The sequence below is a fragment of the Poecilia latipinna genome, unplaced genomic scaffold, assembly GCF_001443285.1.
Source record: "Poecilia latipinna isolate Pla-1442-1.1 unplaced genomic scaffold, P_latipinna-1.0 Scaffold228, whole genome shotgun sequence".
In the NCBI taxonomy this organism is placed as follows: Eukaryota; Metazoa; Chordata; class Actinopteri; order Cyprinodontiformes; family Poeciliidae; genus Poecilia; species Poecilia latipinna.
Window position 1 is genome coordinate 223509 of NW_015112844.1, and position 18021 is coordinate 241529.

At 39.7% G+C, this 18021-nt stretch overlaps 1 protein-coding gene across 5 annotated transcripts in view; it reads right to left on the minus strand.

Annotated features, from left to right (window-relative positions):
• qkia (QKI, KH domain containing, RNA binding a) overlaps positions 1–18021 on the minus strand; it is an 85465-nt gene that overhangs the window by 38741 nt on the left and 28703 nt on the right. For all 5 annotated transcript variants that reach the window (XM_015032018.1, XM_015032019.1, XM_015032020.1 and 2 more), the window contains exons 2-3: positions 15459–15601; positions 4105–4221 (exon numbers count right to left, since the gene is read on the minus strand). In XM_015032018.1, the coding sequence (XP_014887504.1) occupies positions 4105–4221; positions 15459–15601 (260 nt within the window). The remainder of the gene's footprint in view (positions 1–4104; positions 4222–15458; positions 15602–18021) is intronic.

Sequence of the window (18021 nt, forward strand, 5' to 3'; positions counted from 1 at the left end):
GGGAATGAAATGTACGAGGCGCGCTGTAACAACATCTACTGGCTGGCAGCAGCTGAAGACCAATTCTTTTCTGTCAGAGATCGTGCTGATACAACAGTTTTAGTTGTTATGTGTTGGCACAATCAGCAAAAAAAAAAAAAAAAGAAGAAAAAAAAAAAATTCATTTGATGGAGAGCGTTTCTTAAACTACAAGCCTGAAAGGATTTTCAGAGAGGCTCTAAATAAAACAGATGTCTGCACCACTGACTGTAATCGCACTGTGAAGGAGACTAAATAGAATTAGGGAATTGCTTTGGCGAACGGGAAGGGGAATCCCCTCTGTGCGTGTGCAGTGGTCGATAGAACAAATCTGTAATTTAATTGATGTTGTTCTTGCCGTTGTTCAGCATTATTCGTGGGTGAAATGAATAAAAAGAGACCAAGGCTATAACAACATATGGTGCTTTGATAGGAAGATGGCTTCAGAGAGTCCTTCTGGATATAAGGAACGATGATTACAGAAATGAAAAATTATTAAAAAAAGAGAGAAACCACTCGAAAGTCCTTTATCCAGAGAAACTATGAAATATGAGTCTGTGGACAGTTCCATGTGACTGACCAAAACTAACCAGAAGAAAACTTAAACTGAAGACAGCTTGGGAACTTTTTATGGTTTTAAAACCACAGGTTTTCCAAATATTGGTATACTTTGCACTTATAAATACATTGGTTCAATATAGTGTGCAGCTTTTATAAGAAGGCTGACACGATTCCACATTTTTTGTTAAGGTGCCACATTATTAAAAACCTAAATATTTCATAGCATGAGCAGGGACTAGATGCTTTGATTTGTTAACAACAGAAACTCAAAGCACAGCACCAGTGACAGAGTTGAATAATAAATTTCTCTTTGGTTAAATATATTTTACTGCTGAAGCACAGCAAGAACTAAAAAGCACAGAAGAAATTAAATCTTTTCTCTAATAACGTAGCAGAGGTGAACTATTACAGAGTTTCTACAGATTTCCCCAACTGAAATTTAAGACCTTTTTAAGACCATTATGAATGAAATTTAAGGCCTGCACCGTGACAGAAATGTACAAAAAAAGAGCCAACCCACGATAAATTTGTACTTAACCCATGATAAACGGCAAAAAAAAGTTATCCAGATAGCTAGCAAAGGTATATTAGCAGCTAGCTACTGGTGGCCTCAACTGCCTGGAGTCGCAGAACGCAATGTTGTCATTTCCATACAACTCAAACTTTTGCCTGAGAGAGAAGAAAAAGAAAAAAAAATACAAAAAACCAAAATCATAGAATATCCAGGATTAAATACTCTTACTATGACAACATTTAAAACCTGAGATTAACGTATTTAAGGCCATCTTAAGACTTTTTAAGGATGTGCAGGCATCTTGTATTAGTGTTTGGTACCTGTTGTAAACAATTAAACTTTAAACAGGAAACGTTCAACCATCTCTTCCATAGGATAAAAGTTGTAGAAACGGTGCAATAACGTGTAATACACACAAATTATTATGCAAATATTTCTGCAAGTTCTCAGAAGGGACAAAAGTGTTTCACACACTTCAAATTATTTACCATATTTTTCTCATTTCCCGTACTGACTTTGCATCCTCTTCTTCACTATTGTGTTTTATGTAACATTGCTGCTTCATCCCCTCTGCCTGCCTGACTCTCTCCCACTGCGGAGCTCCAGTGAGCCGGCTCCCTGTCAGGCAGCGCGGCCCAAGGGGGAGTAACCAGCTGAATTATTGAGAGCATAAAAATGCTGCCGCTAATGGATCCTGAATAAACACACTGGCTTAGCTGCTGCTGTGGCATCCTCCGCTGCCACAGGGCATCAGGCTGAATATACTGAGGTTGAGGAAGCGGTGACTGGAAGCTACTTCTGCGGCTTTGTTCGTGGCTGAGCCACAGTTATGACACACACATGTGGTCTGATCCAGACGCTGTTGGGGCCCTGCAAGCAAATCTTTCAGCCTATTATTCTGATTATGGATGTAAATGCTGGGAGACAACAAGATCCTTTCCGCATGATGTTTTTAATAGCTTATCAGCACTTTAATGGAATATTCTGAGGACTGACAAGGAGGATGGAAGGTCATAATTTATTGAGGATTAAAAAACAGATGTACCAATCAGCCCAAGGTCAGAATTCAACACTGATTGGCTCTAAATAGTCATTTGTGAGCCAAGAGGTTTTTTTTCTTTTCTTTATTGAATAAATCAAAATTCAGAACTCTTTCTTCTTTAAACTCACCCTCCAGCTGCATGTACTTTAATGTACTTAAGTCAAAAGAAGGGAAAAAAATAATAGAGGCATATGATTTGATACACAAATGTAGATAAGTTTACAATTGCTTCATTTTCTTTAAAAGCTCCTACTTCTAAAAAAAAGAACCAGGAAAACACTTCTGTTGTATTACAGTCCTTAGGATATAGATTTGAATCAAAGTCGAAATCAGCATGAAGAAAACTGGAAATCAGGTCATGGTAAAGAAGATAAATGCTGATGAGAATAAAACTTTACAACTTCAACTGCAAAAAATAAGAGGATAGAATATTTCATATTTCAGGCGATCCTCTGATTTGATAAGAAAAACCGTGCCTCCTGAGTGCATCTCAGTGTTCAACATTACAGTATATTCTCCTTTTTGTCAGCAGAGTACATGAAAAAGCCTGCAGCAGAACCAGCTGCAGCACCAGACAGAAAAGAAATACATAAACCGGGAAGCATCATTAAGTTTTAGAAGAGACGGAGATTAGGAACAAAATCATAGATTTTACCAATGAACTAAGACTAATGTCTAAAGATCGTGTCTGCTTAACGATTCTCAATCTCATTTAACCATTTCTGGATCAAATTCAAAAGAAAAATAAATAAATAAAAAACATTGCAGGGGGTCTTCATCTCATTCTGCTAGAAAACATACTAAAGGAAAGGGAATGAAAGGAGAGAGGAGAAGGGAAGGGATGGAAAAGCCGTCCCTGCAGAACAGTGGCATTTCTAAGATTATGACTCAACTGAAAATCTGTGTCGCTCTGTGTTTTCATCTGTTCGGGCACTGTCAGGTTTTCATGATGCATCATACGCTCAGTGGGGGGGGGGGGGAGCGGCCAGAAAAGGTGCCTGTCACTCCAAAGAGTGCTCTGACTTATTTGAACGGACTGCAATATAGCACCCCTGTCTGGCAAAGCAGAGCAACTAAAGCCTCTGCAGGCGCATCTCAATAAATCAACAGGTCAGCAGAAAGGTGGTTAAATTTAGTAATTCAGTTTAAAAAGTTACATTCATCTATTATTTATGTGGAGTAATACATCTTAAGTTTTATTTTTGTTCATTTCAACGCTTAGCGATTGGAGCTAGTAGTACAGAAATGTTATGCGCTGGTCAACACAATTATGTTGCACACAGTAGAAAGAGAGAAAGCCACAAAGTCTAAGAGTGATGTACCTAGGCATATCAACAAAGGTTTAGTGGAAGAAAAAAGTGTGCATACACTTAATTTGTGGTTCAGCATTCTCAGATTTTTCAAAATGTAGGTGTTCATAGCTTGAAAGTTGCAAAAGGTTACAAGGTTTAAGTAGATACATTAAATAACATAAGGTCTTATTTCAATTTTGTTTTTGATGGTCTAGTGTTTAAACTTGACAACCTTATTTTTCTAGTACGAGGGGAAAAGAGGGAAGGTTTTTTGCAGAGTTGTACATATTTCTATGCATTTACACTGTATACCGTTATTTGTATGTTTCCAATCTCAGCACAGAAGCTCCAGATATAGACACGGCCCCCGGCATGAGCCGTTACTACCGCCTCCTGCACTTTCTGCCACGCAGCGCTTCGCTAACAGCACTATCAGATGTCAGAAAGCCGCCAGCAGGCATCAACTGAGCGCGTGCCTGCCTCGTGTTTCTGGAGGCCCACTGGGAAGTTCTTGTGTGACCAGCATACCACCAAATTTCATAATGTTGCGTAACATTCCCAAAGAGATAATAAATCATTGCAGACAGGGAGGAGAAAAAAATATAAGCCAGTAGGAGCAAAACACATTTGGTATTAATTGTGTGGAAGAAGAATCGGAGAAAGGCTGATGAGTTTACCTTCTTCTTGTCTCTCATGGAGCTCTTTCCTCGCACCATGATTTTGCATCCCGTCTCTGCTTCCAGCTGTTTGGCAGTGAGTCCCCGGGGACCGAGGATTCTTCCCACAAAGTTATACTGCGAATACAGACAAGAAGAGAAAACCGGTGAATCTCCTGGAAACACACATGGTGTGAAAGAAAAGGCCTGATCTGTGAGGAAATATGACGGACAGCAGCTTCTTACCTAAAGTACTGCTAAAGATCATAAAATGGCTCACATGAAAAACTTTTTCTTTTCTTTTTTTTATTTGGGTTAAAATTTGTTTAAACAGCAAAACAATGTTAAAGAAACAGCAAGTCTTGCACCACCTTCTAAAGAAAAACTGTTGGTCAAGTTTGGTCAAATATTCTGAACTTTTTGTTTCCAGAAGTTTATATAGCTGTTAATTTCAAATTATGCAAGAGGAGCAAATACTACTTTTGTTTTCAAACAGTCGAACCCAGGCACTCATAATGGATTTATGGTGCTTGTATTCAAATGCATTATTAAAAACACCAAACTTTAGCAGAGAATCAGATTCAGAATGAAATCTTAGAATCTGTGGCAGTGGAGAAGCCGTTTACAAAGCCATTTTTTATTTTTTTTAAAATAAGTAATCTTAAATTGCATCAATCTCAAATATTAAAACTCTGCAAATATTACAAACTTTCTGTGTTAGAAGTGACTTGAATTCAAACTCAGAGCATAAAAGCTTTGAAATGATGAGTCATGTCTTTAAAAGAACAGGCTGTGATTCCAACTCCTGCTTTAGATTATGTTCTTAATACCGTTTTAAAAAACATACATCTCTGAATACAAAAGAAATGCAAGAGTGGAAGTGTGAATCTGTGAAATTTGGTTCATTTGACTCAGTTACCCCTTTCCAAAAAGATTTGCGTTAGGATACATAAGCCATAAAATATAACCACTAAAAATCACAGCTCTGGGAACAAGAAATACTCCCAGCGACTAAATCAGACCCTCACAAGCTGAGAAAGATGTCTGTCTATTCTCCGGCATTAGGAGGCATGACCCTTTTTAGCTTTGGCATATATAATTTAAACACACTGCTTATTTTTAGATCCCACAGTGGAAACAGACAAGAAACCACCTGGGCAAATTGGAAGATTCTGAGATATTAAGGAAAATTGTCACAATGTGTCTTTAATACCATCAGAGAAATTACACTTGGTTACAGAAGAATTTGAGATTTTATAGCTTTCCAACACAGTTTGAACAAAAGCAAGTGAGGAGAATCTAAAACTCCAGGCTGTTGTTTTTGTCCTTGTCGGACGGACTTGCCTGCATCCCTGGCCAGTGTCCACCAGGAAGGACACACCCCGTGGCCAAAAAGACGCCAGCACCCTACGGATAATTAGAGCATGTGGCCACACATGCTTTAAGCCCGTTTCTTTGTCACAAGGCAACTGTCTGTTTGATTAACTCTAATCAGAGAACTAGTGCAGAGGGTACGTTCTGCGGTGCGTGCTGGCGGAGGGATGTGAGGACACACGTCCTCGGCGGTCAGCGCGTGGCTCTGCTTCTGGCTTGTAGGTGAATAAAAGCCCAGAACACAGCTGTCTGTCTGCATCACACAACCAGAGCAAACGAGGTTGAGCCCCTCGCTCTGAGCTTTACAGTGGGACTTCAACACCACACACAGCCTCTAACCTGGAAGCTGCAGTGACAGAAACGTGGGTGTTAAACTCCTTCACTACTGGCAGGGTTTCTTGTTTGCTTGTTGTAGTTACGATTTAAAAAAATAATTACAGTTTAGTTTTTTTGGGGGGCGGGGGTTGAGAAACTGACATTTCACAGTATTCTAATGGCTGCAAAAATCTTCCATCATTTTAAATCCCACAAGATTTACAACCATGAATACATTAAACACATACAGTGAATTACAAATTAAGCTCCGCACATCAAACAGACTGAAAAAGAAGCAGCAAATAATGTCTGAGGTTTAGTCTGGCTGTAAAATCCTGAAAGTACTGCAGAGCACATCCAATGTCCTGCTCTTTGCACAGCTCAGAGTCACTAATATCTCTGTACAACTGATGGCAGAAAGTGTTCACAGGGACATAAATGTTGATGAGAATCGCCTCTGACAGAGAGCAGCGGCCTGATGGAGGGAAGAAGAGCGACATGGAGAGAGGCCAGGCCGGGTGAACTGACCCTCTTCTGCCGAGGACGGCAGCTAAATATTTGAGGACCAACACTGCCGGCACGTTCCCAGTCTACAGAGTCTTCAGTTCCATCTGTGTGGATCACACTGACGGTGTGTGTGGAGTGCAGTGAGCAGGTGTTGTGTCTGGCAAAGCTATCAATTAGCAACATAAGATTTAAACGGGCATATTTTAGGACAATGTATTCCAAAACAATATGGAGATGTAGTCAGTAGCACCGGCGCAAACGTCCCCCAATCAGGATTAAAATAATGGCCACCGATGGGTGAAATAAATAACATTGATTATATTCTTCATAGGACTCGATGCAGGGTGAGATAGATTTTGTCCTTGACTTTGATGATGAAGAGATTTAAGAAAATCCAACAATGGGAAAATTGCATAATGTGTAATGGCTACACAACTGAACGGAACATCTCTGAAACCTGTAGTTCCTGTAGGAGGTTCTGTTTAAAAAGGTCCAAGTAAAGCAGAGAGGTGAACCGGCAACAGGGTTGTTGATGGACAAGTTTCAGATCCAAGAAACTGAATATTCACACCAGCTCAGTTTAGTCTGCTTTAGTTTCGTCTAGAAAGTCTGATTCGTTTGGGTGTGAATGTGCAATCAAACATAGATGTGGACCAAAAAAGCAACCTCTGGTCCTCTAGGTCTCAGTTGGTTTGAAGTGAACTTGGAAGTGGTTCAGATGGATATGTAACCAGAGACCGCTTCAAGCGCACAGCATTCTGGGTAAACACAACAATAACAAAGAGTCTCGCGCTACCAAGAGATATGGCTCATGGTCTTTAACCAAAGACAAAAGAGAAATTATACAACTTCCAAACTCTGACACCACTCCATTTGTGTTTACATTTTGTGAAGAAGGAAGTTGTGCTCATGTCCTCTTCAGAGGTTTTTGTGTCATTTCCTTCAGTAGTTCTTTGCGCAGCGTCACCACAGGTGAGGTGGTGACGGGTGGGGGGCAAAAAGGTTGTTCAAAGAGTTTGGATCATTTGACACCATGCATTGTGAAATCCAACCGCATCAGCTGGAAATGCAACAACTGTTGCAACCGAGTCTACTGGACTGTCAGGTGTGAAAACACCCTGTCTAGTGCTTTGGTCATAAGGTGGAAAACAAAGTTCTTTTTCAGAAATGTCAACGTCCCTTGTAAGAAAATGTATCCATTCTCTTTTTGAAAAAGTTTAACGTTTTTATTTTTAAAACCTAAAAATAGAAATAAAATGGTGGTTCTTTAAAAATGAATGCAGTAGATATTGTGGATCTATGGATGATAGACTATACTCCTATCTAAATCGACTAAATCTGAGTCTACATTCCTTTTCCAAGTGTCATGTTATCTATAACAGCCTGCCATACTAAGGGTAAAATATACATTTACTCTAAAAGCTTTGGAAAGTGGAAATAATTATTTTATTAAAAAACTCAAATCTTGCACTTTCACACAGCTGTGTACATACAAAGCCCCCTTCAAGACAAAGGCTCAGTCTGACATTAAAGGGCCTTTGTTTGGCCATAGTTATCACTGCTCCACAGGCAGGTTATGTTGTGAGCATCTCCACCGTGTGTGTGTGAAACACAAAGTACAGAGTGAACTCTTGCAGACGTCCTCAACACCCACAGCTGATGGCCGTAGAAGTTTCTGTGCACAGATTTCTACTTTTGGCATTTTTCTTCCACGGATGCGGGCGAACAACAGAGACGACAGCAGCTCCATGAACAATGGTCACTGGAGCACAACAATTGTGTCTTGACTGCGTTTGTTTGTGGTGGTGGGGAGACAGGAAATGAGATCATGCTGAGGGCTCTGGCTGTGTACGCGGAAGGCTTATCGAAGAGCGGGGCGAGGCCGGCACCAGAATACCAATCGTGTATTAGCCAGTCGAGCTTATGGAAATAGGACGGAGTTCATTCAGTGCATCGCATCAAAGCAAGGTGGAACGGCGATGCACCAGGTTCCATCATCCTGCTCAATCTCTCAGTTTCTCTACATCTTCTCACTTACCTTGAACTTATCATGTCAATCATTTTAACACTGCACCGCTCTCCAGTTCCTCAGACTTCTGTTGAGTCTTGTTTCAAGTAAGTTTTTTGGAGTTTACAGTGGAATAACTTGCATAACACCCTCCAACAGCTTCCTTTCTACATCCATTCATAGCTCCTGGTGACAACACAAGCTTCCCTTTCCTCTGTCGCTTACAGAACAGGATCTTGCCTTTCCTGATGTGCTTATCTCTCATCCTCCTGTGTTTAATGCTCTCTAAATGCACAAATCAATGTCTCTCTTTTTTTTTTTTTTTTTTTAAACCACGCACCACCCCTCTGGCCACCAGCTGGCTTCATCCCTTTAAATCACTCGTTCATCTTTAGGCTGAAATATTTACTTTCAGTTTGTTGACAACTTCCTACAACCACAATCCTATTTACCAGAAATGTAGAGAGGTCAGCTGGAGACTGAGTTTGGTTGATTTTCACCTTGATTGATGCAGATCGTTGATCAGCTGGATGAAAACCACAAATGCATGCGCCATGCCTAAGAGCTAACAACTTTTGATAACACTGCTGTGAAAAAAGATGCTAACCGCTGGGAAAAACACTCAAAGTTTGTAATTTTCAGCAGCAGTGAGGTGTTAAAAAATGAAGTCACAGGAAGCACAAAGAATGAAAATAGCCATTCAGAAGGAAACAGAATTGTTAGTTGTTCAGAGAGTGAAGAGTTCAGCAGACAACAGGAAGCATAAGGGCATTCAAGGTAACTGTTCACCAGCTCAAAGGGAGATCAGGGGTGTTGCAGATCTAGCTGATTATGCAAAATACTAATAAGATGTTAAAGACAGCTGAAAGTGTTGCCTTTATAATCTTGCTGACTTGGTTTTGAAATGCTAGTGAAACCCTGAAGAACTGCAGAACCGCTCTCACGCAGTGGGACATCACCATCAATGTAAACAACTGATGGATAATTGACAGGCTCCTGTGTAGTTACCATAAATAAAGAAGTGATTTGAGAATTAATCATAACAGTCAATTAACAATAAGTTAGACAAAGCTGTGATGTGACTAAATTGATTTTGGTGCTCTGGAGGTGAGTAGGTAGCTTTAATTTGCAATGTTTGTCCACACAAACATGGAATTTGACTTCAATTTCGCTTGAAGTAGCCATTTTATTTAGGACGTCTCACAAAGAACTAGAGTGGTAAAGAAGTGAAAATTAAGGATTCAGGTGGTGACACGTTCACCTCAAAGCCCTGCAGGAGTTAAATCTCTCTCTAATCAGCATACCTGTTGTGCTGCTCCTAATCGATAGCTCTATTTGTGGATTCTGTTGAAGTTTATTTTAGGGTTACAAACCGGATGGAAATGCAAAAGACGGAGAATAAAAGGAGTGACGCTCATTTGAATTATCCATCCATTCATCTTAGTGCATCAGTTCGAGTAATACGTTTTATGCGTACCCCAGTGGTCACATTATTATCATCAAACCACAGGGAATAAATCCTCGCCAATCATTTCCCTTCTTTAATTATTCAGAGGTGCCACTGTTGTATTGGTCTCAGGAATCCTCTATCAGTGGGATCTGGCATGTGAACGTTGTATCCGATACTGCAGATAAAAGCTGACACCGTGTCCCCAGTGACACTTGTGATCCGTGTGTGGTCAACCTGTTTCCTTCGTCCTTCCTCCTCGTTTTTCCACATCTCTGCCTCTCAGCCTAATGATGCGCAGACAGACGGGGTGAGGAAGCACAGAGGACTGTTCGCTTACAGTATCAAAGCACCGGTACGCAAGCTGCTCTTGGAGGTGTTCCCATTACTGCCCTGAAAGCTTATACTGTTGTCATTTATCAAGTTAACTGGCTTTAAAAGAAAAAAAAAACTAAATTTTCCTTGTTTAAGTTATTATTTTAATTACTTATCGAACAGGTAAGTAGAAAGCTGTCACTCAGTTCATTAAATATTGTCCCCATCCATAATTGCTGGATAGCTGCAGTTATTAAAATCCTCTAACTTACCACTCTGAAGTGAGTTGAGGTGAGTGTTTCGGCACGTTGCCAGCGCTGGTAATGACTTAAGGGGGTCAGGAAGATATCAGAAGCTGGCATGATAAGTGATGACACCCTCATGGGAACAATTTTAATGACTTTTCTTGTCCAGGGAAAATGGACCAGGAAAGTCCGCACAGTTTTACTGCAGAGAAACAGAGTCGAGATTTTCTTTCTGCAAACTATTAAAAGTCTGGAATTCTCAAAACTTGAAACACTACAGCACCGCACGGCGATTCAAAGTGCTCCATAACTACCTTTTCACACACACTTTAGGTTTTCATCTGTTCTGATGCCAAATTGTTAAAGATGCACTCTGAGATTAGCTGCAGACCAGAAGCAGACACTTTTCAGCCTAAACTGCCCTAGGAAACTTAAAATCTGGTCAGTTTCCTGCCAGCAAATGCGCCACACCACCAGGCCACACTCACAACACTCTTCAGTGTGGATATTGAGTGAAGATGAGTAAAAGTTAGCCAGGTGGTTAAAATGAAGAGTTAAGAAGTTATCTTAAAGAAATGCCAAAGGAGATGAAAGGGAAGTTTAATGGATGCAGAGAGATTTCAAACCATCATTTTCTTCATGTTCATCACCAGAAATCGTTCCTGCCCACAGCATCAGCATCTACGACAACTACTTTAAGATACTCAGGTGGCAACATTTAATTTCCTTTCAGGTTAAATGAAAGTGTTTTTGAATTGAATCAATAAATGTGTAAGGTTCATGTTCAAAAGCTGTTGAATCAAATCTTTGTTCAAGCTGTACGACTAACAAAAGTTAACAATCTTTTGTCTGAAACAACAAAGCAGACAGATACTGTGTCTGTTGTTTAATGAACAAAACTGATTTAAAATCCAACACTGATTATTGTCCCTAAGTAATACAAACCAATTATAAAAAATATGCAGATGTCCTCGAGGCTATTTAGTTCAGAGACGACGGTTGGGCCACAAGAGGGGAGACTGGGGCTTAAAGGGATTTCATTAGTAATTTAAACAAGCTCAAGTGACATAACTCACTGAATGTGGGAAAACATCAGAAGCTGCTGGTTTTACACTCCTCACTGTGAGAACCAGCTACTTCTGCGCTCACAAGCTTGAAGGCATTCTAGAGTTCAGACGGTGCTGCTGACCAGTTAACTCAGAGTCCAGTTTCACACAGTCAGCACAGCAGAGGTGACTTCCACAATTGTGTGTGTTTGCATCCAGCAGCTGACCAGTCCTCCTGCTCACTACAGCGTTCTGCTTCAACAAACATAAATACCAAGCAGGGGTCTAGAGCAGAAAAAGACATGCGTTCAAAAGACCTGCGACACATGCGATCAGACGCCTGAAGGTCAGCGGAAATGACACGCGGAGCTGCCAGTCAGCTGCCTGGCGATGTGCATGTGCTTGCTCGAAGAGCAGCCCAGCCATAGATACGGTTTAATTGAAGGTTGAAGTTATCAGATAGCATACGACTCGGCTGTCAGTCAAGATGCAGTCACTGCGGTGGCGCTTGACAGTGTTCTGCACCGCTGACGACATCAGGAAATGGCTGACTTTCAAGAATGGTGAGGGGGCGGTTAGTCAGACAGAATGATGGCGATAAGTCATACTCACAAACACATTAGCAGACTGATGTGGAGGGAGGTGGAATGGGGGACACAAAATCAGAGGAGGGACACACTTAAGGGAATTAGAGCAGAGGTGGGCTGGCAAGGAGAGTTATTCTGGTAGAGTCAACATAGGAACCAGGCACCAGGGCAATCTAATTATCTAGAGAAACCTGGACCTGGCACATGCAGCCGGGTTGACAGGAGGCCTGGTGAGTGGGTGGGACCTTAGCCTAAAGAGATGGCAAATCGTTGGAAGAGTTTTGTTTTTAAATCTGAGGAAAAAGTGAGCAGAAGTGCTCCAAAAAAATGAGGGAAAAAAAGCATCAACGCTGCCAAATCTTCTACAACAGATGACGTGATGCCAAATCACAGAACATCATTATCTGCTTTCATTGGAGAACCTGGAAGTCAGGAAGATGTGAACCTCTGGATATTTTTAAGAATTGTGCAATTTGGGAAATGAGCTTGAAAGTTTTGAGTCCTCAGCAGGGTCTCTTCTCCTTTAGCAGCAGACACAAAGTGACAGATTTCCCTTCCTTCGTTATTCATTTATTTTCTCTCTCTCTTTTTGGATCATCCACTCCCTTACCTTGCATCTAATTAGCTACGCTCTTTATTCTTCCTAAAAATACAAACGGGATATAAAGACATCGTGACTCACTTTGTTCAGACGTCTTAAATCTCAGAACATGACAAGCTCAGCTCTTGAGGAAGCCCGCTGAACATTTTTCCACTGGTTGTCTGCAAAACCCAGTTTTTAACTCCAGCTACCGTTTTTATAAGTTCCAGCAGTTGCATTTAAAGCTGCAACTTATTATGAAAACATGTAAATATAATAATTTTGCCAAATATTAAGACAGTATCAGTATTGTTATGGATATCTCAAGCAGCTAAGAGTTGATCCAACTAGCAACATATATATTTGAGGTGAAAACCATGAATGTTGCACAATATTAGGAGGTGATGTGCTGGTTGGAGGTGGAGGACGGAATCGATTTTTCAACGCATCAAGATGCAGATGTGGACAAGTCAGACTAAATTAAACGTTATATTAAAGTTAAACTATGACCTTATTTGAAGGAAAGCAGAAGGTGTGAGAGCGGTGAATGAGAGTCAGATAGCTCTAAATATAAATGAGCTGTATAAGAATGTAGCATAGTAGCAGCAGGTTGCCAAGAAGGATTTTTGTTTTTAGTCACAGATGAGGAGGTTATCTTAGACTCATTGTGTATAAATTCAGATTTAGTCTGGAATGTGCAGAGACCGCTGGTGGTACGGATGTTTCTGATGCTTATTCTGTGATTTTTTTTTTGTCTAAAATATTTTATCTCAGATTATGTTTGCTGGTGTACGGCAGCGGTCTGCAACCTTTACAAGCTAAAGAGCCACGTTTGTCCTTAGTCCAGTTAAATAAGCCTCGTTTAGAGTAGCAAAAGTTCCCTGACCTTTTGAAAAATATAAAATATCTACTACAGGAAATTTGTTGTCTTTTTTTTTTAAATGCACATGTATGTATGTAACTATTTTTAGATTTTAAAATAAAGAAAAACACAAAACCTTTCTAAAAACCAGATGAATTTACTTCTATGGGATGTTGATATTTTTGGAAGATGTAAAAAAAAAACTTGCTGTAGATATTAGACCTAGAAAATATTACTGGTTATTTTGTGTCATTCTTTTGTGGAAATTCAATGCAATTATGACAAAAATTACAGCTAAAACAAACATTTGCTACAATATGTACATTTAAGAGTAATTGTTACTTCTTTATAAAGCAAGGTGGGTGGGTGATCATCAATAATCAATTTATTATAACATCGAAGCTTATTAAATCATAATCGAATCCTGATTCCCAGCCGTGGTGATGTAGTTAAATATTATGATATAAAAGCAGCTTTTGTCCACTCCTCTGTTTCTCATCTGTCATCAACACTTCATACTCTCTCTGTGACCTTTAGTATCTGGAGCGCCGTCGTCTGTGTCAAGTGAGGGAAACTAACCGAGAGAACAAGCTAAACCTTCCTGACACTTAGAAAGTATGAGACAAAAAGCATCCGAGCAACCCTTTGGGATAATCACACTGATGCTGTGGTGACTTTAAATCTGCTAAATATCTAGGAGCTCTAACTGCATTACAGTTTTTTTAATTGTTGGTTTTTTTTTCTCACCATGCAAACCTAGTTTCACAGGAAGTAGGATTTACTTAATTCAGCTCGGCGGCTGGCAGCTCCTGGCTGGCATTTACAGTTTTCCGTCTTTACTTGGAAATCTCACAAGGTGGGAGGTTATATGTAGACGCAGGAGAGCTAAAACAGGAATGAGAAATGTGTGTGTTCCTTTGCCGTGTCATTTTTAGGCTGTGAATCTCCAGAAGTCATCATGACCAACATGGGGAAACCTAATTAATTTAGTGTCTTATTTGACAGCTTGTAAACACAACGCAGACTCACCGCCCAAATTCTGCATGAAGCTCAGCATCCAGAGTGAGAACGAAGGCCACATAAGGATGCTGCAATTCACACTCTGTATGTGGGAATGACTTAGTTAACGTTGCAGGTGGCAATTATCAACAACAAACAAATGTAGTGAAAACCTTTACACAGGGTGTCAGCAAGTTCAATTTGAGACTTTTAAGACGTTTTTAATGCCACCTTGAATGAGATTTAAGATAGAACAAAAATATAAATACAGGAGATGGTCGAGGAATCTGCTGTATTACAATCAAGAATAACAAAAAGCTGAAATGTCGAGGTCTGTTTGTGGGTCTTGGCTTTGTGCTTCTCACTGCATATGGGTCTACAACCTTAACCCATAGTGCCAGGATTAAAAAGTTCTGTTTTTTTTTTTTTTTTTTGTTTGTTGTTCTGTTATTTTTTGCACAGAGTGCACCTATGAATACATAAATGTGTATCCATTTATGATAGATGCAAAAGAAGCTAGCTAGTAAGGGTATATTATTAACTAGCTAGCCTCCATTGCCTCGAGTCACAAAATGTAATGAAGATGTCTGCGCAACTAAAATTTTGTTTGCCAGAAAAGTCAAGTGAGGAAAAAAAAAACATATACAAAACTTAAGACCCTCAATTAACTTATTTAAGGCCAACTTACTTTGTTTTTATGAATTTAAGGTTAAAGAGAAACATGGCTCCACACAAAAAGTCATTTGCTTTCATGTTCGATATTCAAACAAAGAATAAAGCCGCATGAAAAAGATATTATGTAGTTGTGACACTTGAGCAAAACTGTGATGATGGTATAACTCCATCAGCTTCAGTATCTCAGGTTTTAGTATTAAAGAACAGACAAGCAAACAGCATCAAACTACAGGCTCTACCAGCTATTAGAACCAACTAATATCAATTTTTTGACTCCCAGTGTTACACTAGAAGACACACATCAAAGTAACTATAAATATAAATGTAATATTCTGATATGAAACAAATTTGATCATTTGTTTCAAAGTTTTAACATTGAGAAGAACAAAAAGAGGCTCAGAGATGCTGAACTTACGTCTGGGTACTCTTTGACAGGCACAAACAGTTTCTCCTGCAAGTGAACGATGGGTCCGATGGGTTCGGGCAGCTCCAGCGGGTGTCTGTCCACAAGGCCGTTCACTGTGTCGCTGTACATATCTTTACGCACTCTGTTGATCTCTGAAACACAATTAAAAAGGAATGAAGATTACTAACAGGGCAATTACACGGTTTTGGTTTTATTTACGTAAAGTAAAAATGCTGCCATATTCACTTGACTGGTGTGCAAAAACCTAAAGTGATAGGTGAACTCATGATAAACAGAAATCTAAGGTAAATACACTGAAGCACAGACTAGGCTTACACGTTTTAAAGATGTTACAGATAAGGATGGCACCATTAGTAAAACATGCACAATTTCACCAGTAGTGAACGTTACCATGACAATATTGGCAGCAATTCACTGACATTTCGCCTAATCTTCCCTTTTCTTTCCATCAGAGATGCACCAATCAGATTTGTCATGACTAATTGCAATTTCCTGCTTTCTAAGAGGTCAGACGTGCTGAATTTTTTTACACTGAACCATCTTTAACCGAGGTGATTGTTTTGAATACAACACAGAATGAGGTAATTACAAGATTACCTCAGAATGCATCAAAAGTACAAATTTGTGGTTCTGAAGCATTTAAATAACTGGGGACTAATCTACGTTCCTGCTTGAAGGGAGTAAAGAAGTGAAAGTCCAATCAGCTGGTTAAGCTGATTCTTTATAAGAAAGATAATGTCAACATGGCAATAAACATAATAGTATGTCTGTCACAATGTAACAACAAATGATGTTGGACGATAAATTGTCCCAGAAGTTATTGTGATAAACGATACCATTTTCAGGTACAATAATGGTAATGATGGTATAATAATCTAAGAACACATTCACAGATATCAATAAACTTTACATTCTAATGAACATTTAACACAGCTGGACGATATTAAACTATAAATAGAATGAATTATTAAGTCTCTGTAAACAAAATGCCATTCAAAAAAGGAGCTAGTTGTGACCAAAGCACCAGACTGAAGACTTTTGAGAAAAACAATATATATAAATTATTTAGCTTATTGTATTGCACCCAAGCACTTCCTTTACAATTGCAATGTAATTTCATATACTGTGCATCTCTACCACAGCAACTCTAAGGGTTAAGACCACTGCTTTTCTCCTCAGAAATCTGAGTGAGATGGAAAATAATAAGACCAGACAGCTCTGATAAAACTAATAAACCTCTTCTTACTGAAACACTCTGTTACACACACACACATGAAAAATCATTTCCAGCTGATTGGAAGATCAACAACCTTCCACAACAGAAGAAAAGAGTCAAGACAAAGAACTGCTGCTTTTCATGAATGTCCACATGTGGAAATGTCACTGAAGACTGACAGCTGCAGTTATGACATACATAAGAAGACAAAAGACTCGGGTTACACAGCAACTTGCTAAGTCGCTATTACCGCACAATTACACTGTCACCGAGCGAAAAGAGCCAGAAAAATCAGATCAATAGACAGAGATCGGAGGCGACAGGACTGAGAGAGAAAAGGCTCAGTGTCTCAGAAGGATTTAAGGAGGTTGTTAGATGTTGTACGCAGCAGATATCATCCTGAAACTTTTCCCCTGCAGGATCGTCTAAATTAACCCGAAGCCAACTATAGTTGTCCTGAGCCGAGCCTCCCTGACCGCCAAAGAAATTATTGAAACCCTGAAGCCAGGCCAGACCTGCATTAGATTTTACTGTCATTCTGAAAGATATTTGGTGTTTAAAGTTACACAGGGGTCATTTCAGGTCAAGGAGCTACACTTTTCCAGTAGACAATTTCCAATGAATGGATTCAAGCAATAGACAGGAAAATAAATCTGATGGAATTTCCTGTTAGAAACAGAAACTATCCCGAAACTGTAAAAAACACCTGCTAAAGTCATCTCCAGTCCACTTGTATAGCTTCAGAGTGACGCTTTTACGAGTCACATGACCTTAGCTCTGCAGGATTCAAAGACAGTCTCAGTCTTTCCATATGATGACTTCCTTCTCCTGGTATCTAACCCAGAAATAAGATTATATCACTTCTACGCAGGAGGCAAGCCACATTATGCCCTACTTTTATCTCTGTAATGGCTAATCAGCTCTACAGTTTGGAGAATTACATGTTTTGTCTCTTTAAGTGAACAGTTAAGAGACAAGATGAGCTAATATTGTGCAGCTTTACCTCCTTTTTAAAAGTTAAATTATTTAGAAGAAAAACACTACGGATCCAAAGTATCTAAAGAGTATTTGTCCTCTGATAAAAAGTGAGAAAAAAGCCTTATTCATATTTGACAATGCAACCCAACAAACACCAGTAGCAATCCCACCTCTTCCAAATTGTTATTTCCTCTTGCTGAAATGCCACATTAACATAAGGGGGCCGGACCGGGCCATCAACGGAGACGTGCGGCATTTGACAACCTCTAATTTTAGTGCTGCAATTCTTTTCTGAAGCACTGCATTCACCTAAAAATTACCCCCTGCTTTACAAGGCCGACAAAAATCATTTATCTA